The sequence below is a fragment of the Parasteatoda tepidariorum genome, chromosome 6, assembly GCF_982258835.1.
Source record: "Parasteatoda tepidariorum strain Cologne lab strain chromosome 6, Ptep-v5.0, whole genome shotgun sequence".
Taxonomy (NCBI): domain Eukaryota; kingdom Metazoa; phylum Arthropoda; class Arachnida; order Araneae; family Theridiidae; genus Parasteatoda; species Parasteatoda tepidariorum.
The window spans coordinates 94835153-94860366 of record NC_141760.1 but is presented as its reverse complement, the minus strand read 5'-3'; the positions used below and the strand labels follow the sequence as shown (position 1 = coordinate 94860366).

The 25214-nt window shown below is 28.1% G+C and overlaps 3 protein-coding genes across 3 annotated transcripts in view; 1 reads left to right on the top strand and 2 right to left on the bottom strand.

The window, feature by feature from the left end:
* Positions 1-25214, bottom strand: part of LOC107457355 (inactive tyrosine-protein kinase RYK) — a 185137-nt gene that overhangs the window by 88674 nt on the left and 71249 nt on the right. The gene's annotated exons all lie outside the window — the stretch shown is intronic.
* LOC147808219 (uncharacterized) lies at positions 10325-13912 on the top strand. Its single transcript, XM_087166659.1, has 2 exons — positions 10325-10798; positions 13273-13912. The coding sequence occupies exons 1-2, from the start codon at positions 10760-10762 to the stop codon at positions 13762-13764; spliced, it is 531 nt and encodes a 176-aa protein (XP_087022785.1). The 5' UTR covers positions 10325-10759; the 3' UTR covers positions 13765-13912.
* Positions 18179-21765, bottom strand: LOC147808218 (uncharacterized). The gene is made up of 2 exons (XM_087166658.1): positions 21293-21765; positions 18179-18818 (listed from the first exon to the last, which is right to left on the bottom strand). Exons 1-2 carry the CDS (start codon positions 21329-21331, stop codon positions 18327-18329), a joined length of 531 nt encoding a protein of 176 aa, XP_087022784.1. The 5' UTR covers positions 21332-21765; the 3' UTR covers positions 18179-18326.

Here is a 25214-nt window from a genome sequence, read left to right as displayed (position 1 = left end):
ATGTTTTTAATTTAGCTAATGTTTTGATTTTTTCACCATGTGCAATCTAAATAGCTAATATACTTTTTTAAAAACCAATAAGAACATTGATAGAATTCTTTTACATAAGTACAATACTATGTCTTTGATGATAAAATACTATGTCTTTGATGATAATACACTATGTCTTTGTGCTGGAACATTGTGTCCATTGGCGAGCGAGCGCAGCGAGCCATGGTTCACGTCGTGAACCACATAGGATTGCTTAGCAATTCTCGGGGGTTGGCGAGCGTTAGCGAGAAGGGGGCGGAGCCTCCTAGTATAATATAATGACGCTCTAGTAAATTAAAGAGACTTTCAAAAATCGCTTAAATTTCAATTACTTTCGTCACAAATCAACAAATGTCTCCCATTGCTTAGGTATACGTATGATTGATACGTAAACTCTTGCTTCAGTTAAATATTTAAATTATGGCTTATATGAACCATAATAAACTAAATTAAATTTTTCTAGTAGGGAATTGATTGAATTCCAATATTTTGTTAACCATCAAAACTGGTATTCTGTATGTTTGTTCCATAGTTATTAAATGTCAAAAATACATGATTTTACGCTTTTGTTGCTAAAGTTAGTAAAGCCGTTAAGGTAAAATCTTTTAATTGAATGCCGCAATCAAATATTTTGTAATTTATCTTCCTTGATTTTCTTGGCAAAAATTACTGTAATGCGCCATGAAAAAGACATATAAAGTAAAGTACGAAAAAGTACCAGTTTTTTAAAGACTTAATTTTTTTAAATATTATATGCTTTGTAATATCGATGAAACTAATTTAAAATAAAATAAAATAAACTAAATTAAATAAAAAATAAGGAAATAGATTTATTTTTTGTATAAAAAAATCTGCCTATCAGTAAATGGCATCAAAAATTCACATACATATGAATGTAGTATTTTAATCAAAGTTCAAGAAAATAAAATTTTGTTAAATGTTTTATTATGTAAGCAATGTTACTTCCAAACAAAAGCTATTGTTTTAAATAATATAATTACAATATTTTAGCAACTATCATTCTTAAATGTAAGTTTTTCCTAATTAAAATATTCAAATGTAAATTTGATTTTGTTTGAAATAAAAATATAATAAGAATGTAGAGAGAACAGAATGATGCAGGTTGTATTAAAGAAGCAAGGTGCTGAAGTATTATTTTTTTCAAAAGTTTCGATATTTTAAAAAAGATATGAATTTTTCTCGTGCATCAATACATTTCAATCCCTTAAAGTAATGTTCTTTTTCTTTCAATAGTTTCTTCCCTACACAAGTTTTCGATTTAATATGTTTCTTACATTGTTTTATTGGGAAGAAAATAAATATAGGAAGAAAAGATTCAAAAATAGATTTAAAACAGACTCGTAGAAAGGAAATAATTCATTGTTCTGTAACTTGTTCTCGAAGTATGAAAAAATGGAGAAATTTTTTTCTTAAATAAAAGTTTATTTACTTGAATCTCTTTCTTTTCAATTACCTTTAAACCTTACTTTAATTATCAATCACTACAGTGTCACTCAAATTTTACGATTACCTGTTTTTGTTTTTCTTATTATTACACTACACTGTAAAAAAAGAATCCGGATCAAATTATGTTTGACATACTGGAACTTTGGGTGCATCTTACGTAAAATCCATTTTACCGTAAAAATGTATGAGATTTTTTGTTCTGTGACATGTTCCGGTAAAATTGATTTTACGGTAAAAAATACCAGCACCCTGAGTGGCGATACCTTAATTCAATCCGTATATTCTTACAGTGTATTTTCTCACTCAAAATTATAACATAGTTTAATATTACGTCATTCTGTATATCCATTAGAATATACTATAAATAGAGATATTTACCAAATGTGCTGAATTTTTTTAGAAAATTCTTCGGTTTATGATGATAAAATTTATTGAAAATCATATGGATATTTAAAAAAATAGCAATAAATAAGTACAGTGCATCAGTTTCATTATACAGTATTATTCATTATACAGTGTAAAGTTATTAGTTTCATTATAAATTAAGCATTTATCAATCAAAAAACGAGTAGTGGGGATTAACAGTTTAATAATAAATCAAACAAAATTTTTAAAAAAGTATATATAGATTTCGTTTTCAGTATCTGATAAAAATATTTATTTTTTGATAAACTCAAATAAAAAAAGTAATTTTTAAAATTTTAATTTAATTTTGTTATTTTTTTTCTTTGTTTTATGTTTGTTACCTTGAAAAGAGGTAAAAATTTCAACTGACTGAATTCTCCCTCCCAAACAAAAAAACGAATTAATAAAAACGTAGTAGTTATTATTTGGTTTTTGCTTTACGTTATAGACTAGTAAATAGTAATGAAATATAAAGTAAGAGTACAATTGAAAAAAAATTTAATTAGTAGTCAAAAATATTGATGGGGTATATCTGCAATTTCTAATATAATGATCAATACAATTTATTAAAATCTAAAGATATCAGTTTTATTTGCAGAATAGAACTTTCATTTTGAAAATATATATCGTTATAAAAATATTGCCAGTATGTATAAGATGATTGTTACGGAAAACTTAATATTGAGTAAATCAAAATGTTCTCTGCAGTTCAAAATATCAGCTTGAATTATCAAGTGATTTGTCAAACATTATTGTGTGCAATACGGAGCAAACGATTAGAAAAATGCCATTTACTAGACTATATTTTTTCTGTTAGAACAACTGCACTAAATCGGCACAATATGTTACCATAAACTTTGCTATTCAAAATTTCTTGGTTACTTTTCAACTAGTATTCTATGGCAATAGAATACCCTTAATTCTAATAATAATAATAATTCTAATAATATATTCTAATAATAATAATTAATAATAAAAATTCTATGTATTCTAATTCTATTCTCTATTCTGATAATAATAATAATAAAAATTCAAATAATAATAATTAATTAAGAATACCATCTATACCCTTATGGCAATAGAGCATACCTGCCAACTTTTAATTCCTTCAATTATAATTTTTCCCAGTGGTATTAAAACGGAATTAAAATTTCAATTTTAAGCAACGAAATACGTTGTAATTGAAAAAACTTGAGCTGAACATGGGGAGAGTAACGCATAATACTATATATGCGTAAGTTTTTTAAAAATAGTGGTGATCAAAATCATTTAAAAATTAAGTTTATAAAAGAAAAAATAGCACATATTTACTACCACTTTAAAGGTAAAAATAAAATTTTACGCCAAATGCGTAAAAGTTGGCAGGTATGCAATAGAGTACCCTTTTCCCAATGAAACGATCAAAGTTCGAATTCGAGTGACAGCTGGCCAATTCCCTTACAGCTCTCAGAGCCTACAGTGATGACGAGAAATATCCCCATTTGTAGACGAATCAGGGTTTAGTGTCGCGTTAACCCTGAGAGGTTTTACCTGTTTTCCTCTTACAAGACTTTTCCTTATGAAAAGTCTTCCAAATGGGCAGCTTGTTCTCATTGTTTTCTGGATAATAAGATTCAAAATTACAAGGTAATAGAGTTAAAAATATAAACATTGATCCAAGATGTCCAGGATCCAGGACTTTACAAATCCAGGATGAATCGGTTGTTTAACATCGCTGATAGAATAGAATGAAATCTCATTTGCACTGTCGAAAGCATTGAAGCGTGTTGGCATTTGGTGCAATTTAAATATGATGCTTCATATGGTTTCAAGATACATGCTACTATGTTTCATGATACTGTGCATCAACTTAAACGGAAATATTTTTTAATTTAAGCCGTATTAAATTTGCAGCAATTTTGCATAGTATAATAATAGTTCAAAGTAGGGTATTATGTGTTGGCTACCTTTACCAACTACTTTAAAATAACAGTCAATAAAAAATATATCATGATGAAAATGCGTCAGGTAACAGAAAGATTTTTTGATGAGTTGTTATGCACGACTTCTCTCTTCGGCGTTTAAATGATTACTCGCACATCTGCATCGCGCTCACTGCGCCACCTAGCGTTACAGTTGGTGCTACTTATTCATTTAATGTGGGCCGCGGTGGCTCAGGAGATAGAGCGCTCGCCTCCCAATAATGTTAACCAGGATCGAATTCCAACGGTTGCTGGTTGATACGAATTCTGTTCTCAGCTCGCACCGACCTCAGTGCTGACGTAAAATATCATCTTAGAAGCCTTTTGCCACAGCACTAACCGTGTTAGGGTTCCGTGGTTCTCCTTTCTATATAAGTAAATGCGGGTTAGTTCTCTTAAAAAGTCCTCCATGATGGTTAGTTTGTTCCAATGCTTGATCCAGGAGTTCTCTCGTCTTTTGGGTTGAGTTCAAAATTACAAGCATTGATAGTCGACCAGGAAGTAGAACATTGGGTACGTTGTTGTCTAGAATTAGGTCGGCTGTTCAACAACGGTTAAACAATAAAAATTAAAAAATACATATTTAGAATAAAGTTGTTTGAGAATATATTATGATGTAATGCTTAAAATTCGTTAAGTTTCCTCTACGCGACAAAACATTAAATTTGCTAAATCTCTAACGACAATTGAATTTATCTTCCTAGATAACGACTCATAACGTATTTACGCAGCATTATTTTTCTTTCTGTGATAAATAAATTTTTATAATAACAGAAAACATTTCCTAGAACAAGTATTTGACGGTAATTAATAAATAAAATCTGTATTATTAATAGAAACGAAGACCGTGGATGAGTAAGACGTGACATTCACTAAAACAGTCGTGATTAATAATTTGAGCACATTGCATTAAAGAAATGGTTTCTTAGTACTTACACAGCTGGAAATTCTATCGTTAATCTTTGGAGGGAAGAGTTAAGAAAAATCAAACTGCAATTTTCTCTCAGAGCAGATGTCTTATGGGATTTGCTTATTGAATGTTAACTAGTTTACGGAAACTAGAAGATTACAGATGGATTATGTTTACTGACTTTTTTTCTATCTCGTGGTATTGAGAAAAAGCTGACTACATGACAAATTTACTTTTAGTTTATGATTTTGTAGTGTTGAGAAAACAACTTTACTAGAGAGTTGTTTGCATTCTTAAATTGAAAAAAAAAAGGGAAGAAAAGATTAACAATCTAGTGAAATGTTATAATTTATTGGCATGAGAAAGAAACTGACGTTTGAAATTATTTTGTTCTTGAATCAGATCCATTTTTTAAAATTTTTTGCGAAATGTTTGAAACGGAAAAAAAGCTAGCTTCAAAATAAATAAATAAATAAAATAAATTAAAAATAAATAAATAAAATAAATTAAAAATAAATAGATAAATAAAATAAATTAAAAATAAATAAATAAATAAATAAAATAAATTAAAAATAAATAAATAAATAAATAAAATAAATTAAAAATAAATAAATAAAAATAAATAAGGATAGCCGCAAGGCGATCACAGATTTATTATTCATTCTAATTTTTTTTGGAAAAGCAAATTCATTGTGTTTTTATCTTGGATATCTTGTAACTGTTAATCCTGAACTGCTCTGTACACAATTTCGCAGACATATTTAAATCTGCAGCTCAGACACATTCTGTGCAAATTCCTTTGATGGCTAAATTAACATTGAACAGCCAATCGAGATTAATAATAAAATTTTCGGATTGGTACAATGGTGTTTGAAGGAGAATTTAAACTGCATCATACACCCGTTTCGAATTCACAAGTTCATACATGAAATATGATTTGAAAGCTAGGCTTTTTATCAATATCACATGAATAGTGAATAAATCATTTATATTACGTGGAAGGCAGTCTACGGTCTTGTGCAAGTCATTGGGTACGTTGACAATGGATCTTTTTATCCCTAACCCAGTTCTCGTATTTGCATGAAAGGGGTTCGGAGAGCCACCTATCGCTCTTCGGTAGGGTTCAATTATCTCAACCACTTCGGTACTTTTGTGAGGGATGGGCTTCATGCTTGCGTTTGCGAACGGAATTCTTTCGTTTCTCCGTTTGTGTGTAACGCTTAAGGTATTCCCGTCTACGCTCTTTGGCTTTTCCAGCCTCGGTAAGTTTAGGCATTGGCAACGTTTTTTTTTCTTGCCTCAACTTTAACTTTTGGGACCGTGTCAATCAGTTTAGACCTTCTTTATTCGCAATATTCCCCTGAATTAGTATTGAAAACGATCCAGTTTGAACTGTAGATTAGAATTTCTGATTCTTAATTAAAACTATAAAAACAAAAATATCGTTCAAATGATGAAATTCTTTTTTATTCACAACTCAATAAGTATTTACGGGATCTCTGAGGTTCTATATCTCAAAAACTAACTCACCAACTTAATGCATAACAAAATTAAAAGTGAAAAAAAGAATTCTAAAAAAATTATCAAACAGCAGCGCTCGCTATAGCAACGCATGCCAATAGGTAATAATAAAAAATACAAAAGTTAGCTACATTTTATCTTAGCATATGGAAAACATTAGTAAATTGTTGAAATTTACACTTTTTATACATTACAGAAGAAAAAAAAACATCTCTTAACATGTTATAGAAGCATTTTTTGTATTTATAACAATTATACAAACATTGAATTAATTTAAGCTAGAAGAGGTTCTAAAAATTGTTGTTTAGTAGTTGCTATTGATAATGCTATAGTTTCAGTACCGTAATACAATTGAAAATTTTTTGTTATAACCCATAAAGAACAGCACTTAACACCGTTTACCTAATTACATGAAAGTATGTAATCTTCCTTCATTTTAGTTTTACAAAACGCATCTCCAATTTTTATTAATACTAACAACGGGTGTCTCTGTAATTCAGAGCCATTGATAGAACCACTTCAAAACCTTTACTAAAACTATCTAAACCCGACCAATTGTGCAAAGTGTTTGATTAAAAGTACATTTGTAAAAGCTTATTTAGGTTTACACAAAACTATCTTTTAGAACAGCCTTTATTTAAATCTAAGCAAAATGAAGCGTGACTTCTATCACATGACTAATTATAATTCCGTTGGCAGCAGATATTGTCTAAAAATGTAATTAAGTTTTCAAACATTTCATCATCTATTATATCGCGAATTGAAACTGGTTGAAGTTCTTTTTCCATAAACAAACTTCTCTAGTTGAGAAAAATAATCAACCCTCATTCGTTAGCATGTAATTGGAGAGACGTGTCTCTTTCTTAATTTGGCTTATTAGTGAAAAAAGCCTCGGATGGAAAACTACGCCATTAAATAATATGGTTGGAGCAAAATATTTTTCGATCGATTTTGATACTTATTCCCTATTAATTACAAATCATTTACTAGAAAATAGAATATGCATCTTTCAATATAGAATATGCTATAGAATAGGTTTAAAGTTAATTATTAAAACTCATAGGTTGAAGAAAAAAAGGATTCTTCGGTTTAAAACTGCAGAATTCTCCGGTTTAATATTGAAGAATATCATGAACTGTTTCAAATAAATAATTTAAATTAATTGCTATCGAATATATTCCCCAGAGAAAAACAACAGAAATAATCAAATCGAATTTGTTACAATGAACTAAATTATAGATTCATTTTATATAAAAAAAAATATCTTTGAAGCTTTGTTCATAAATCTCAGGGTAAAGAGGTCTGAAAATACCGTTGAAACTTTGTAGTAGAGATCTCAATTAGGCTAATGGGCCATTTTCAGCAGCAGGTCTTGATGAAGTATAAAAGCTAACTTAATGGCTTATGCGTGATTATAACATAAAATTACTGTTCTCAGTGTTTCTTGGAGGCTGTAAATTAACTTTTACGCGTTAAAGCAGCTGCTTTTAAGGGGAAGGTAAATAAATGGGTTTCACTGGTTCACCCAAAGTGTAATTAAGCAGTAAGAAGATTCATGGCTGAGTCAATTTAGAAAGTTGAATACCAAGTTCGTTGATGAGTGTCCATTCAAGGGAGATGATAAACAAATTTTGGAGAAAGGATCTATTAGCATTTGCAAACTATGGATGAGCAAACTTTAAAAGAAAGGATCTATTGACATTTGCCAATTATTAATAAATTTTGGAAGCAACTTTTAAATAGTGTCATTACTTTTTAAATGAGAAAGATAGATAATCTAAAAATGAGTTTAAGTAGGCAAATGTAACTGTTAATTGAAGTTTATTAATGATCAGATCATTTTCAAAATAATTCCAAAATTGGTTGAATTGGTTAACTCGAAGTACAATTAAACTCTAATAAGAACCATGACTAAGTTAATTTTGAGAGTTGACTACATTGATGAGTATCCAGCATCCATTCAAGGAAACTGATAATAAATTTTTTTTGGAATTCGTAAACGATTGAAGATCGATGATGTAATAGATAGTTTGAAAATCAATTTTAACCAATCAGAGCCTTGAAAAGATAATGGAGATAACTGCATTTTTCAACAGAAGATTTGGGATGATTATTAAGCAATAAAAATTACATTTACTTCAAACAAATAAGGTAAGTTTTTTCTCTAATATTTATAAACTGTTTAAAGCAAAATAGATAACCATATTATATAGGTCATTTACTAGGTAACTATATTTTATATGTTAGCTATATGCTTTACATGTTATTATATGTTAGCGGCACATTTTGAACTGTAATTTTTTCTTATAACTTTGAGTGTTGATTCATTACATTGTAGGAAAATTATGTAATAAAACTATCATTGACAGCGTGATGCAGTTTGGGGGTAAAGTTAACAAAAACCTGAGCATCTATTCTATGGCAAAACACTTTTTATGGTTTTTCAGTTAACAGCGCCCCCTCCGTTCGCGAGCTTTGCTAATGATGCTATAATTTGGGCAAGATAAAGACAAGTTTCCGAAGCAGATTAGAAAAAAAATCGTACATTTCTATTTCATTTTGTTTTTTATAATTCATTTATCAAATTATTGGTCATTTTTGAATTCTTGTTGTTGGTGTTGTTGCACGCACCCATTGGCCAGCAGTGCTAGACCAGGTCCATGACGTTATACACCCTCAAAAAATTCAACACCGTCAATGGATCATCTGCCAAATCCTGTTTGGGGAGTCCCAGGCACGCCTGGGCTCACCAAGGGGATTTAGCAGATGATCCATTGACAATTGAAATTTGTACCAACTTTGAAATTTGTACCAACTGTTCTTCAGACCAAGTTGGTACAAATTTCAGTTTCAGTGAAGAACAGTTGGTACAAATTTTAAAGTTCTTGGATCCTTCCAAAAATTTCATTGATTTAAGGTGACCACTTTGAAAGCGGGCAAGAATAGTTTGTTCCTGCCTATTAAAACTTTGGGCCAGGGAGTATCCAGGTGGAGAGCACTGATATCATGGGTGCTTTGGGGGGACATTCCAAGTGGTCTTATTTTTGTGTTTTATTTTTGAGAAGATTTCCAAAAAGGTGAGGGGTGCCGACGACATAGAGGCCTGGCAAGCACCAGCTTTAGCCAAAGTGTCCGCAATCTTGCTTCCTTCAAGATCGACGTGGGAAGGAATCCACTGCAGATGAATCTGATGCGAAATGGAAAGCCGTTTTAACTTTTTGAGTATTGACACTCCAACACTATCTCTCACACTTTGCCAATTGGACAAGTGCTGCATTGCACTTCTGTTATCAGACAGAACCCATATCTCGTTTCCACGGGAGTAGTATACCGCGCGATCTATGCGGCGGAAGTGACGTCACAGTCAGCCGGAGCTTATTTCTGCCCCAACCGGAAGTTGTTTATTTCTGCCCACATACAAACCGGAAGTGACTTATTTCTGCCCGCCCATAAACCGGAAGTTGCTTATTTCTGCCCGCTTGCTTATTTCTGCCCGCCTGAAAATCGAAACTTCGTCTGCAACGTCATGGGGAGCTTATTTCTTTTTTTCTTAAGCCTAATATATTTTTAGTTTCGGTTTTTGTTTTTAATTTAGTTTCGTTTTTTTAAATATTATTTAATTTATTAGTTTATTGAGGGTTTTTATTTTTAATATTAGTTTTTAAGGATGGCAACGCTTAGAAACTTTGTTATTTGGGGAGATATTGTATATTATGAAGTTATGACGTCATCTTTTATTACATAACACATAAATAATATCATGCTTTTGATCTAGTGGCGCCATCTATGTGAGAATTTTAGAAATAAAATAACTTTGAATCTAATTTAATATTTAATTCTGTTTTAATATTATTTATTGAATATAATTAAGGCTGAGGATTGAACTCACGCCATCAAAAAGCCTTCGTGGGTCAGTAGTTGGATATCATAACCACTGACCCACGAATGCTTGGTTAGATACGTGTTAATAAGTTAAACTTTTGTATTCTGAACACGTGTATAAATGAAAAGGATTTGATATCGATATCATCCTGCAGTTTCATCGATATACTTTTCACTTAACCTTTGACAGTTATTAAATAATTATTTCTGCACCTCTTAATGTTATTATAACTTTCTCTGGATGGCAACGGTACTGACCATACACGTGTTCAGATTTGACGTGTTTTGTGTGATAACACAACTACTGGTTACAGAGCGAGTCATTCTGATAATATATAACAAGCTAGATCTTGGGCTATGACGTGTGTGTTGAATTCAGTTCCTTTCACTTGCACTGGTAAATAGTTAAGCATGTGACAGCTTAACATTTTTCTGATTGGCTGTTAAAGTTATACTTTCTTGGTTTGGCAACTAGAAGGATAGAGTGACTAAATTTCCTCCCCCTCTTATATTAGTATTTCACTTGTTCTTCTGTTGTGTCTCGATTAAGTTTTTGAAAAGTTTTTCAATTAACCATTTCGTTATGGACGGTTATTTAAAGAGAAAACATGCTGAAACTGAAGTAAGTACTATTGATTTCTTAGTAATTTACTATGCTTTTAAATTTATTGTTAATAGAATTGTTTTATTTTAACTTCTAGCACTAATTCGTTTTTAGGCAGAGCATGTGACAAAACTTAGTTAACTTTAAAAAATTTTTAACTACGTTATTTTTATTATATTGATGATAAATAGTATATTGATAATGTTAAATAGTATTATTTCTAAAACTACTGAGATGCGTTAATCTGTATCTTTAATTAACCAAGATAAAGTAAATTGTTTTGTACATTTTAATTAATTATTTTTATTTTGTTAATAATAAAAATTACTCATCTTCTTAGTTACAAATTAGGAATAGTTATTATTTTTTTTTCATTGCGTAATCTAAATGAAGTTAATATTTCTTAAATTAACTTTCTATTTGTTAAAATTTATTAAGTATGTCTACTGTGAATATTAAAAGTATTAGAATTAAAGGTATATTAATTCTAAATTAATAAATATTAGTTTATACGATTAGGTATTTTTATCCCTATCATTTGGATTTACGGCTATCAATGTTGTCATTTTTGAACCCAGAAGACAATGGAACTCCTAGATCTTGAGACAATACATGTCTTCGAAGTGGACTTTGTGAGTACCCATGTTATATGAGGAGGAAGACTACGAAAACCTCTTACCCTTAGTCCGACGACAAATAGTGGGATTGGTTTCGTTAACCAGTATCCTGTGAATGTACAGAGATCAGAGGAAAACTTAAGGTTTTAATAAAATAAATTTGAATAATTTAAGAAATACTATATGAATTCTAATGGTGTCATCTATACTTAAAATGTTAGAAAGAGACTATATTAATAACTCTTAATTTTAGTTATTTTTTAACGTAAATACAGTTGATATAAATGGCTATAATTATTGTTTACCTATTTAATATTACCTATTATTAACCTATTCAATAAAAAAATACACCCTTTAATAATTAATACCAAAAAGTTTCATAAAAACTAGAAACTTATTACAAAAATATAAAAATTATTTTTGAAAAACTAGAAATTTTTCACAAAAGTAAAATTATTTTCTGAAATATTAGAAAATCTCCCTCAGTAATAAAAATATTTTCTAAAAACTAGAGCATTTTGTTAAAAAGAATAAATAACGACATATTTATATTATCAATTATATATTAAATTTCCTTAAAATTTCAAATGAATTATTTTAAATCTAAGAAACATGTAATGGGAATTTTTGCCGCTTTAAATTCAATTATATTAAAAACATGTAATGGGAATTTATCGTTTTATTACGTCGTTTTATTCAGTTATTACAATATACGATTCATTTATTACAATTACGTCGTTTTATTCATTTATTTCATCGTTTTATTCGTTTTATTACAATTTAATATTATAATAATGCAAATAACTTACTTTATTTTCAAATTAGGAGGTAATGTTAAACTAACTATAGCCTTTCTATTTGAAAGTATATATTTAAATGATACTGATTACAGAACTTGAACATGTTATCTATTTCTCACAAAATTTTACAAAGATAATGTCTGTCCGGGACGTTTGGGGCTTATCCACGTTTTATCAATTAGTCATAATAACATAGTGCTTCATACTTGTTATAGAACGTGGGAATAAAATTATTTCTTAGAAAATTGTTAAGAAACATATGATGTATGCTCGCAGAAGTGATTGGGTGAAACTTTGAATATAATGTTATTTATTTTATTAAAATATATTTTGTCTTTATTGATAATTTTCACATGTGAAAAAGTTTATATTATCAAGAAAAAATTACACTCTTTAATAATTAATAGAAAAAGTTTCAGAAAAATATATAGAATTTTCTGAAAAAGTAGAAGATTTTAGCAAAAACTTAAATATTTTTATAAAACTAACAAATTTTAACAAAAAAAGTAAAAATATTTTCTTGAAAGAGAATTTTTTTTTGTAAAAGCATAAATATTTTCTTAAAAGATAGAAAATTTTTAACAAAAAGTTAAAAATTTTTCTTAAAAGATCGAAAATTTTTCTAAGAACATAAATATTTTCCTAAAAGATAGAAAATTTTTAACAAAAAGTTAAAATATTTTATTAAAAGACAAAATTTTTTGCAAAAACGTAAATATTTTCTAAAAAGAGAGAAAATTTTGTGAAAAAGTTTGAAGTATTTTTATAAAATTAGCAAATTTTTAACAAAATGTTTAAAATATAGAAGATTTTTTGTAAAAACATAAATATTTTCTCAAAAGATAGAAAATTCTGTTAAAAAGTTTGAAATATTTTCTTAAAAGTGAACGTTTCATATTTGTTTTTGTAAAAAGATTTATTTTAGACAGAACTCAGGAGGTAAAGACTTTTACTTTGCAAATAAATTCTTAATCGTAGTAATCGAAAGGAGTTATGAACATTATCATAAACATTTTAACTGTGTGTTGTTAATTATTTTTCTTGGTGTCTCAAAATTTTCTTTCTTTTATTGTAGGAAGGAAACAGAAAAGGATTCTCAGCTTTAGTCATTGATTTTGAAGGTTTTCAACTTTCATCAGGGGCATACATTGTCAAAGAACTTGCTTTTCATGCTGTGAAAGGTAATTCCATTACCGGAGTGTGTACATTCCAACCACCGTTTCCGTTTGAAGAACTTCCAACACAACAGAAAATGCAATATTCTTGGACAGTCCGAAATATTCATCAAATAGATTGGAACCAAGGAGAATTACCCTACGTTAAATTTCATACTATGTTGACTTTTTTGTGTGATATGTATTCACATATCTATGTGAAAGGACTCGGAAAACGGAAATTTTTAGAAATTCTAACCGGCAGAGTGTTTTACAGTTTGGAAGATTTTGGCTGTCCTAAAGTAGATGAACTGATACCAACTTTTTCATCGTGCACTATACATTCACTAGATTTTAAGCATTGTGCTCTCGTTAAAGCGAAAGCATTTGGACGATTTCTACAAGACCTATAAATAGGACAAGCACTCGGAATTCAGCATAAAGTTGTTCCTGGAAGTAATATAGTAAATCTTATAAATGACTTTTTTGCGAAATAGAAAATCAGCTCCAGTGGGGGGAAATGTATTTTTAAAAACATTAAACGATGTTCAATTACCAGCAAATTTATATGCAAATAGAAAAATTGTATAGTAAAAATAAAATTTTTAAGAAAGCCGTGATGTATGCTCGCAGAAGTGGCGAGGTGAAACTTTGAATAAAAATGTTATTTATTTTATTGAAATATATTTTGTCTTTATTGAGCATTTTCACAGGTGAAAAAGTTTATATTATCAAGAAAAATGTCACCCATTAATAAATAATACAAAAAGTTTCAGAAAAATATCTAGAACTTTTTGAAAAACTAGGAAATTATTACAAAAACATAAATATTTTCTTAAAAGATAGAAAAAGTTTGAAATATTTTTATAAAACTAGCAAATTTTTAACAAAAAGTAAAAATATTTTCTTAAAAGAGAAATTGTTTTTATAAAAACATAATTACTTTCTTAAAAGATAGAAAATTTTTAACAGAAAGTTAAAATATTTTATTAAAAGAGAAAATTTTTAGTAAAAACATAAATATTTTTTCTTAAGAGATAGAAAATTTTGTTAAAAAGTTTGAAATATTTTTATAAAACTAGCAAATTTTTAACAAAAAGTTAAAATATTTTCTTAAGAGAGAAAATTTTTTTTAAAAACATAAATATTTTCTGAAAAACTAGAAAATTTTGTTAAAAAGAAATAAAAATGTTACATTATTTCCTAATTCATTAAGATTTTAAGATGATTACTTTAAGTTAGATCAATAAATATTTTCTATAAAATCATTTTAACAGCTATGCGAAGATAGCCCCCGAAAATGAGGAAACTCAAAAATTCAAACTGCATTCGTTTGACCATTTTTTGACCACAAATGACCACCTTTTAAATTTTTTTGACCACCCTTATTTTGGACATAATCCTGAAAATTAAATTCGGGGGCTAACTTCGCATTTTCTCGCCAAATGAATAAAAATCAAATTTTTATATTGTATTCGTTTGACCACTTTTTGACCACAAATGACCACCCTTTAATTTTTTTTGACCACCCTTATTTTGGACATAATCCTGAAAATTAAATTCGGGGGCTAACTTCGCATTTTCACGCCAAATGAATAAAAATCAAATTTTTATACTGTATTCGTTTGACCACTTTTTGACCACAAATGACCACCCTTTAATTTTTTTTGACCACCCTTATTTTGGACATAATCCTGAAAATTAAATTCGGGGGCTAACTTCGCATTTTCACGCCAAATGAATAAAAATCAAATTTTTATACTGTATTCGTTTGACCACTTTTTGACCACAAATGACCACCCTTTAATTTTTTTTGACCACCCTTATTTTGGACACAATCCCAAAAATTAAATTCGGGGGCTAACTTCGCATTTTTTAGAAAAATATATAAAAATCCCATTTTTATATTGTACTTGTTTGACCACAAATGACCACCCTTTAATTTTTTTTGACCACCCTTATTTTGGACATATTCCTAAAGATAAAACTGGCATGAAGTTAGTCCCCAAAATTCAGGAAAATAACAAATTTCAACTGCACTCGTTTAACTCGTTCAACTGCACAACATTTTTGACTACAAATGACGACCTTGAAGTTTTTCCGACAATTCTTATTTCAGTCTTTCTTTTAGCGATATCAATATAATATATTTTAATTATAGCTGACATCTAAACATAGTAATGATCAAAAACTTTTTCTTGCAATATAAAAATTTTAAAAATAAATTCCAAAGCGACTATGTACTTCAAATGCAATGATTATAATCCATAAAAACGAGGAATGCTAAAAACTATATGTATAAGTTTTGTTCACATTAATCGTATCTTTATTTTCTGCAATGTTATTTTAAAATTGTTTTACAAGTAGAAAAATAAAAGTTTAATAAGATGTAGTAAATCTAAAGATCTCTAAGATTTGAGAAGAAGTAATCTCTAAGATTTGAGAATGTAATTTAATATAGTGATAAGATATGTGTTTCTATTTTGTATATAATTATTTCTATATTTTACAAAAATCAATGTTTTTTAAAATAAAATGCCTAAATGCTAATGAAGAATTCTTAGATAGTAAAGCTAAATAATACTTGTTATTGTATGCTAATTTAAAATATAACTAATTTTATGTACCATGGCTAAAGAAGAATAACTATTTACTATCTATATATATATATAATATTGATGCGAGCTAATACACTACTGGAGAAAAAGGTGTTATGGTTGGTTTCTAAAATAACTTTATTGCTATGAAACTATTTCTACTCTTTTACAGAGGAAATATGTTAAATTTTATATATCATTATTGAGAAAAATGTTTTTAAACAGTATAACTACTTAATAATTGTTTTAGAAATGTTTTAGATTTACTACATCTTATTAAACTTTTATTTTTCTACTTGTAAAACAATTTTAAAATAACATTGCAGAAAATAAAGATACGATTAATTTGAACAAAACTTTATAGTTTTTAGCATTCCTCTTTTTTATGGATTATAATCATTGCATTTGAAGTACTTAGTCGTTTTGGAATTTATTTTTAAAATTTTTATATTGCAAGAAAAAGTTTTTGATCATTACTACGTTTAGATGTCAGCTATAATTAAAATATATTATATTGATATCGCTAAAAGAAAGACTGAAATAAGAATTGTCGGAAAAACTTCAAGGTCGTCATTTGTAGTCAAAAATGTTGTGCAGTTAAACGAGTGCAGTTGAAATTTGTTATTTTCCTGAATTTTGGGGACTAACTTCATGCCAGTTTTATCTTTAGGAATATGTCCAAAATAAGGGTGGTCAAAAAAAATTAAAGGGTGGTCATTTGTGGTCAAACAAGTACAATATAAAAATGGGATTTTTATATATTTTTCTAAAAAATGCGAAGTTAGCCCCCGAATTTAATTTTTGGGATTGTGTCCAAAATAAGGGTGGTCAAAAAAAATTAAAGGGTGGTCATTTGTGGTCAAAAAGTGGTCAAACGAATACAGTATAAAAATTTGATTTTTATTCATTTGGCGTGAAAATGCGAAGTTAGCCCCCGAATTTAATTTTCAGGATTATGTCCAAAATAAGGGTGGTCAAAAAAAATTAAAGGGTGGTCATTTGTGGTCAAAAAGTGGTCAAACGAATACAGTATAAAAATTTGATTTTTATTCATTTGGCGTGAAAATGCGAAGTTAGCCCCCGAATTTAATTTTCAGGATTATGTCCAAAATAAGGGTGGTCAAAAAAAATTAAAGGGTGGTCATTTGTGGTCAAAAAGTGGTCAAACGAATACAGTATAAAAATTTGATTTTTATTCATTTGGCGTGAAAATGCAAAGTTAGCCCCCGAATTTAATTTTCAGGATTATGTCCAAAATAAGGGTGGTCAAAAAAAATTAAAGGGTGGTCATTTGTGGTCAAAAAGTGGTCAAACGAATACAATATAAAAATTTGATTTTTATTCATTTGGCGAGAAAATGCGAAGTTAGCCCCCGAATTTAATTTTCAGGATTATGTCCAAAATAAGGGTGGTCAAAAAAATTTAAAAGGTGGTCATTTGTGGTCAAAAAATGGTCAAACGAATGCAGTTTGAATTTTTGAGTTTCCTCATTTTCGGGGGCTATCTTCGCATAGCTGTTAAAATGATTTTATAGAAAATATTTATTGATCTAACTTAAAGTAATCATCTTAAAATCTTAATGAATTAGGAAATAATGTAACATTTTTATTTCTTTTTAACAAAATTTTCTAGTTTTTCAGAAAATATTTATGTTTTTAAAAAAAATTTTCTCTCTTAAGAAAATATTTTAACTTTTTGTTAAAAATTTGCTAGTTTTATAAAAATATTTCAAACTTTTTAACAAAATTTTCTATCTCTTAAGAAAAAATATTTATGTTTTTACTAAAAATTTTCTCTTTTAATAAAATATTTTAACTTTCTGTTAAAAATTTTCTATCTTTTAAGAAAGTAATTATGTTTTTATAAAAACAATTTCTCTTTTAAGAAAATATTTTTACTTTTTGTTAAAAATTTGCTAGTTTTATAAAAATATTTCAAACTTTTTCTATCTTTTAAGAAAATATTTATGTTTTTGTAATAATTTCCTAGTTTTTCAAAAAGTTCTAGATATTTTTCTGAAACTTTTTGTATTATTTATTAATGGGTGACATTTTTCTTGATAATATAAACTTTTTCACCTGTGAAAATGCTCAATAAAGACAAAATATATTTCAATAAAATAAATAACATTTTTATTCAAAGTTTCACCTCGCCACTTCTGCGAGCATACATCACGGCTTTCTTAAAAATTTTATTTTTACTATACAATTTTTCTATTTGCATATAAATTTGCTGGTAATTGAACATCGTTTAATGTTTTTAAAAATACATTTCCCCCCACTGGAGCTGATTTTCTATTTCGCAAAAAAGTCATTTATAAGATTTACTATATTACTTCCAGGAACAACTTTATGCTGAATTCCGAGTGCTTGTCCTATTTATAGGTCTTGTAGAAATCGTCCAAATGCTTTCGCTTTAACGAGAGCACAATGCTTAAAATCTAGTGAATGTATAGTGCACGATGAAAAAGTTGGTATCAGTTCATCTACTTTAGGACAGCCAAAATCTTCCAAACTGTAAAACACTCTGCCGGTTAGAATTTCTAAAAATTTCCGTTTTCCGAGTCCTTTCACATAGATATGTGAATACATATCACACAAAAAAGTCAACATAGTATGAAATTTAACGTAGGGTAATTCTCCTTGGTTCCAATCTATTTGATGAATATTTCGGACTGTCCAAGAATATTGCATTTTCTGTTGTGTTGGAAGTTCTTCAAACGGAAACGGTGGTTGGAATGTACACACTCCGGTAATGGAATTACCTTTCACAGCATGAAAAGCAAGTTCTTTGACAATGTATGCCCCTGATGAAAGTTGAAAACCTTCAAAATCAATGACTAAAGCTGAGAATCCTTTTCTGTTTCCTTCCTACAATAAAAGAAAGAAAATTTTGAGACACCAAGAAAAATAATTAACAACACACAGTTAAAATGTTTATGATAATGTTCATAACTCCTTTCGATTACTACGATTAAGAATTTATTTGCAAAGTAAAAGTCTTTACCTCCTGAGTTCTGTCTAAAATAAATCTTTTTACAAAAACAAATATGAAACGTTCACTTTTAAGAAAATATTTCAAACTTTTTAACAGAATTTTCTATCTTTTGAGAAAATATTTATGTTTTTACAAAAAATCTTCTATATTTTAAACATTTTGTTAAAAATTTGCTAATTTTATAAAAATACTTCAAACTTTTTCACAAAATTTTCTCTCTTTTTAGAAAATATTTACGTTTTTGCAAAAAATTTTGTCTTTTAATAAAATATTTTAACTTTTTGTTAAAAATTTTCTATCTTTTAGGAAAATATTTATGTTCTTAGAAAAATTTTCGATCTTTTAAGAAAAATTTTTAACTTTTTGTTAAAAATTTTCTATCTTTTAAGAAAATATTTATGCTTTTACAAAAAAAAATTCTCTTTCAAGAAAATATTTTTACTTTTTTTGTTAAAATTTGTTAGTTTTATAAAAATATTTAAGTTTTTGCTAAAATCTTCTACTTTTTCAGAAAATTCTATATATTTTTCTGAAACTTTTTCTATTAATTATTAAAGAGTGTAATTTTTTCTTGATAATATAAACTTTTTCACATGTGAAAATTATCAATAAAGACAAAATATATTTTAATAAAATAAATAACATTATATTCAAAGTTTCACCCAATCACTTCTGCGAGCATACATCATATGTTTCTTAACAATTTTCTAAGAAATAATTTTATTCCCACGTTCTATAACAAGTATGAAGCACTATGTTATTATGACTAATTGATAAAACGTGGATAAGCCCCAAACGTCCCGGACAGACATTATCTTTGTAAAATTTTGTGAGAAATAGATAACATGTTCAAGTTCTGTAATCAGTATCATTTAAATATATACTTTCAAATAGAAAGGCTATAGTTAGTTTAACATTACCTCCTAATTTGAAAATAAAGTAAGTTATTTGCATTATTATAATATTAAATTGTAATAAAACGAATAAAACGATGAAATAAATGAATAAAACGACGTAATTGTAATAAATGAATCGTATATTGTAATAACTGAATAAAACGACGTAATAAAACGATAAATTCCCATTACATGTTTTTAATATAATTGAATTTAAAGCGGCAAAAATTCCCATTACATGTTTCTTAGATTTAAAATAATTCATTTGAAATTTTAAGGAAATTTAATATATAATTGATAATATAACTATGTCGTTATTTATTCTTTTTAACAAAATGCTCTAGTTTTTAGAAAATATTTTTATTACTGAGGGAGATTTTCTAATATTTCAGAAAATAATTTTACTTTTGTGAAAAATTTCTAGTTTTTCAAAAATAATTTTTATATTTTTGTAATAAGTTTCTAGTTTTTATGAAACTTTTTGGTATTAATTATTAAAGGGTGTATTTTTTTATTGAATAGGTTAATAATAGGTAATATTAAATAGGTAAACAATAATTATAGCCATTTATATCAACTGTATTTACGTTAAAAAATAACTAAAATTAAGAGTTATTAATATAGTCTCTTTCTAACATTTTAAGTATAGATGACACCATTAGAATTCATATAGTATTTCTTAAATTATTCAAATTTATTTTATTAAAACCTTAAGTTTTCCTCTGATCTCTGTACATTCACAGGATACTGGTTAACGAAACCAATCCCACTATTTGTCGTCGGACTAAGGGTAAGAGGTTTTCGTAGTCTTCCTCCTCATATAACATGGGTACTCACAAAGTCCACTTCGAAGACATGTATTGTCTCAAGATCTAGGAGTTCCATTGTCTTCTGGGTTCAAAAATGACAACATTGATAGCCGTAAATCCAAATGATAGGGATAAAAATACCTAATCGTATAAACTAATATTTATTAATTTAGAATTAATATACCTTTAATTCTAATACTTTTAATATTCACAGTAGACATACTTAATAAATTTTAACAAATAGAAAGTTAATTTAAGAAATATTAACTTCATTTAGATTACGCAATGAAAAAAAAATAATAACTATTCCTAATTTGTAACTAAGAAGATGAGTAATTTTTATTATTAACAAAATAAAAATAATTAATTAAAATGTACAAAACAATTTACTTTATCTTGGTTAATTAAAGATACAGATTAACGCATCTCAGTAGTTTTAGAAATAATACTATTTAACATTATCAATATACTATTTATCATCAATATAATAAAAATAACGTAGTTAAAAATTTTTTAAAGTTAACTAAGTTTTGTCACATGCTCTGCCTAAAAACGAATTAGTGCTAGAAGTTAAAATAAAACAATTCTATTAACAATAAATTTAAAAGCATAGTAAATTACTAAGAAATCAATAGTACTTACTTCAGTTTCAGCATGTTTTCTCTTTAAATAACCGTCCATAACGAAATGGTTAATTGAAAAACTTTTCAAAAACTTAATCGAGACACAACAGAAGAACAAGTGAAATACTAATATAAGAGGGGGAGGAAATTTAGTCACTCTATCCTTCTAGTTGCCAAACCAAGAAAGTATAACTTTAACAGCCAATCAGAAAAATGTTAAGCTGTCACATGCTTAACTATTTACCAGTGCAAGTGAAAGGAACTGAATTCAACACACACGTCATAGCCCAAGATCTAGCTTGTTATATATTATCAGAATGACTCGCTCTGTAACCAGTAGTTGTGTTATCACACAAAACACGTCAAATCTGAACACGTGTATGGTCAGTACCGTTGCCATCCAGAGAAAGTTATAATAACATTAAGAGGTGCAGAAATAATTATTTAATAACTGTCAAAGGTTAAGTGAAAAGTATATCGATGAAACTGCAGGATGATATCGATATCAAATCCTTTTCATTTATACACGTGTTCAGAATACAAAAGTTTAACTTATTAACACGTATCTAACCAAGCATTCGTGGGTCAGTGGTTATGATATCCAACTACTGACCCACGAAGGCTTTTTGATGGCGTGAGTTCAATCCTCAGCCTTAATTATATTCAATAAATAATATTAAAACAGAATTAAATATTAAATTAGATTCAAAGTTATTTTATTTCTAAAATTCTCACATAGATGGCGCCACTAGATCAAAAGCATGATATTATTTATGTGTTATGTAATAAAAGATGACGTCATAACTTCATAATATACAATATCTCCCCAAATAACAAAGTTTCTAAGCGTTGCCATCCTTAAAAACTAATATTAAAAATAAAAACCCTCAATAAACTAATAAATTAAATAATATTTAAAAAAACGAAACTAAATTAAAAACAAAAACCGAAACTAAAAATATATTAGGCTTAAGAAAAAAAGAAATAAGCTCCCCATGACGTTGCAGACGAAGTTTCGATTTTCAGGCGGGCAGAAATAAGCAAGCGGGCAGAAATAAGCAACTTCCGGTTTATGGGCGGGCAGAAATAAGTCACTTCCGGTTTGTATGTGGGCAGAAATAAACAACTTCCGGTTGGGGCAGAAATAAGCTCCGGCTGACTGTGACGTCACTTCCGCCGCATAGATCGCGCGGTATACTACTCACGGGAAAGAAACAAGGAGAATCAAGGGCGCTTCATCAATGGCTATTAGCTCACTGCGAAATACTGAGCAGTAGTCGGGATTTCTCTTCTGAATTTTTAAGTCATGGTCTTGCAATTTGATGTAGATTCCACTGCCAGATCAGTTACATTCGTCTCTACTGCCTTCCGTGTAAACCTGTATCGCATCACCCGGAATCTCTCCAATTCTCTCTAGAGCTAGTTGCCTTAGATAGGCAGGAAGATCTGTCTGTTTGTTCACATGTATTGGCAAGTCAGGATGGAAAAAGACACCGTCAAGACCATCCTTGAATTCTTACTATATTTCAGTAAAAAAAAAACCCAATTTTTTTTAACATCAATTCCAAACCATTACTTTTATTCCAAATTAATATGTTAATGATAGTTTTCATGATTTTTAATTAGGAAAAGACTTGAAAAATCGAATTATTTAAGATAATTTTTATTAAGAAAAATGCTATATTGCCTAATTTTTAATAGAAAAAATTAGAAAATTTAATATTTTAAAACCAATTTCATTTGGACAAAAATTACAGCATGATGCCTAAAGGGAAACATTTTTGAAATCAAACGATTTAATACAATTTTAACTAAGAGTTTACATGATTTTTTTAATGAGAAAAAAAATGAACTGATTTTACCACAATTTTTAAGAGAAAAAATAATTACTTAGCATGATTTTTAATACGAAAAAATTTAGAAAACCAAACGATTTACTACAACTTCTAAACAAAAAGAAAACTTTATAATATGTTATTTTTAATGGGAAAAAGCATTGAATGCTAAATATTTGAATACAATTTTTACTAGGAAAAGAATTTATAGAACGTGATTTTTATTAGGAAAAACTCACAAACAAAGGAGGATAAAAAACAAAAGGGAATGAAAGTAACAAACTGATGAAAAAAGAAATTCCAGAGCATGATTGGATGTTGATGTCATTTCTTGTTGTGCGTTTTATTATCTCCAGGAAGTGATTATTATATGCGTTCCAACCTACAAAGCCCCAGCACAGTTGAGAAACGAAAGATGCGGCAACAGCTGGACATAGGAGAAAAATATATGACAACTATTGTTTTTATAAGCGATTTATGATGTTCGATTTTTATTTGTGTGATCATCTAGAAAAAAAGTTCTACTTAACCCTGTGCCACAGAATTTTTATTCAACAAATTTTTTCATTATTTTGTATTAAATTACGTCAAAATAAATGAAAAATATTGCATTTAACATTGTAATAATTAATGCATTTTTATGAAATACAGCATAAAGCACTCTTTTTCTGCGTTAAGGATAAAATATTTCTACCATGGTCAATTTCCAAATAATAATATTCAAATTTGAATTTATTTAGATCTTTGGATTAAGAGAAACAGTTATTCACCATTGAAATTTCTTAAATTTACAAAATCAATTATAGACACGTTTTTTACTATAAATGAAAAAAAAATTCAAACTACTATTTTTGGATTTTTTATTTTAATACAATTGCATTTCTGATAATCTAACAAATTTTTAGTAACTATCGGACTGTTTTTTGTTATTAAAAAATGTTAAAATAAATTTGCTTGCAATTACAGCGTCAGAAAAATGTATATAAAAAGCGTACCATCTGTGCCGAAGAGGTTAGGAAGATTTTAATAAAGATGTTAGTAACAATATACCGTCTGAAAATATTAAGTCTCGTGTGAGAAAACTATGAATATATGTATACACTTTTGTTTATACTTTATTCTTTCATCGAAATAGGCTTTTAACAATTTGATAGAAAGATAGTTTCTAATACCCACTACACATTATAAAACACTAAAGCGTACAATGCCACAAATGCGATGACTTTTTTCTCTTGTTGATAATGAATACTTGAAACAAGCTGAGCGGTAGTCTTATGAAAAATTAACGGAAATTAAATGATATAAACAAACAGATCTGTATTTTTGTTTATTTAACGATGCAGGTTACAATATAATTTGCAAATATATTTTACTTTTAATAATGCTTAATAATTAATGCGGAGTATATTTTTTACTTACTATGTTATTGCGATATTTTTTTAAAGTTTCTCAGCTTTTACTTTGGTTTTTTTTAAGCATTCTATTAATTTATTCTAGAACAATGAGCTTAAAATTGTTTTGCCACCAAAAATTTAAATTCGTAAATGTACACGGAGAAAAAAATTCTGGAAAATTTACAGTACTGTAGGGAAATAAAATTTCTGGTGCAAAAAAATAACAGCATTGATTCTGGTTGATAAAACTAAAATATACGGCAATTAAATTTTTCAGTTAATTCGATAACGTTTCACTAAAAACTTTGACTTTCAAAAGAACTTTTTACCCCACATTTAGGAACAAATACAATACAGAAAAGTAAATACAATAGTATAAATGGTTTTTATGCCATGCTTTAAGGTATCATAATAAAACTACCAAATTTGAACACATTTACTAAAGTTCATCGTAAAATATTATTTCATTGTTAATTTTAACAAAATCATTACCAAAGTTCTCCGATGATAATTGACTAGCTTTCAGGTGTTCCTGTAGAGCCTCCTATGGAGCCAGAAGCTACGGTAAATTTTACCATAGTTTTGACCATATTTTTATTCACATTGTAGTTTTAAACATTTTGTTGGAAAACAGGTATACCGGGAATCGGAAATAATGAAAATTACATACAAAAAGTATTGCAGTGATGAACAAAGTGGGAATTATAAAGAA

Excerpts from the sequence above, each read along its gene's own strand:
- LOC147808218 (XM_087166658.1), bottom strand. The coding sequence starts at position 21,331 with ATGGACGGTTATTTAAAGAGAAAACATGCTGAAACTGAA. Across the intron at positions 18,819-21,292 it reads GAAAACATGCTGAAACTGAA|GAAGGAAACAGAAAAGGATT; the intron begins GTAAGTACTATT and ends CTTTTATTGTAG.
- LOC147808219 (XM_087166659.1), top strand. The coding sequence starts at position 10,760 with ATGGACGGTTATTTAAAGAGAAAACATGCTGAAACTGAA. Across the intron at positions 10,799-13,272 it reads GAAAACATGCTGAAACTGAA|GAAGGAAACAGAAAAGGATT; the intron begins GTAAGTACTATT and ends CTTTTATTGTAG.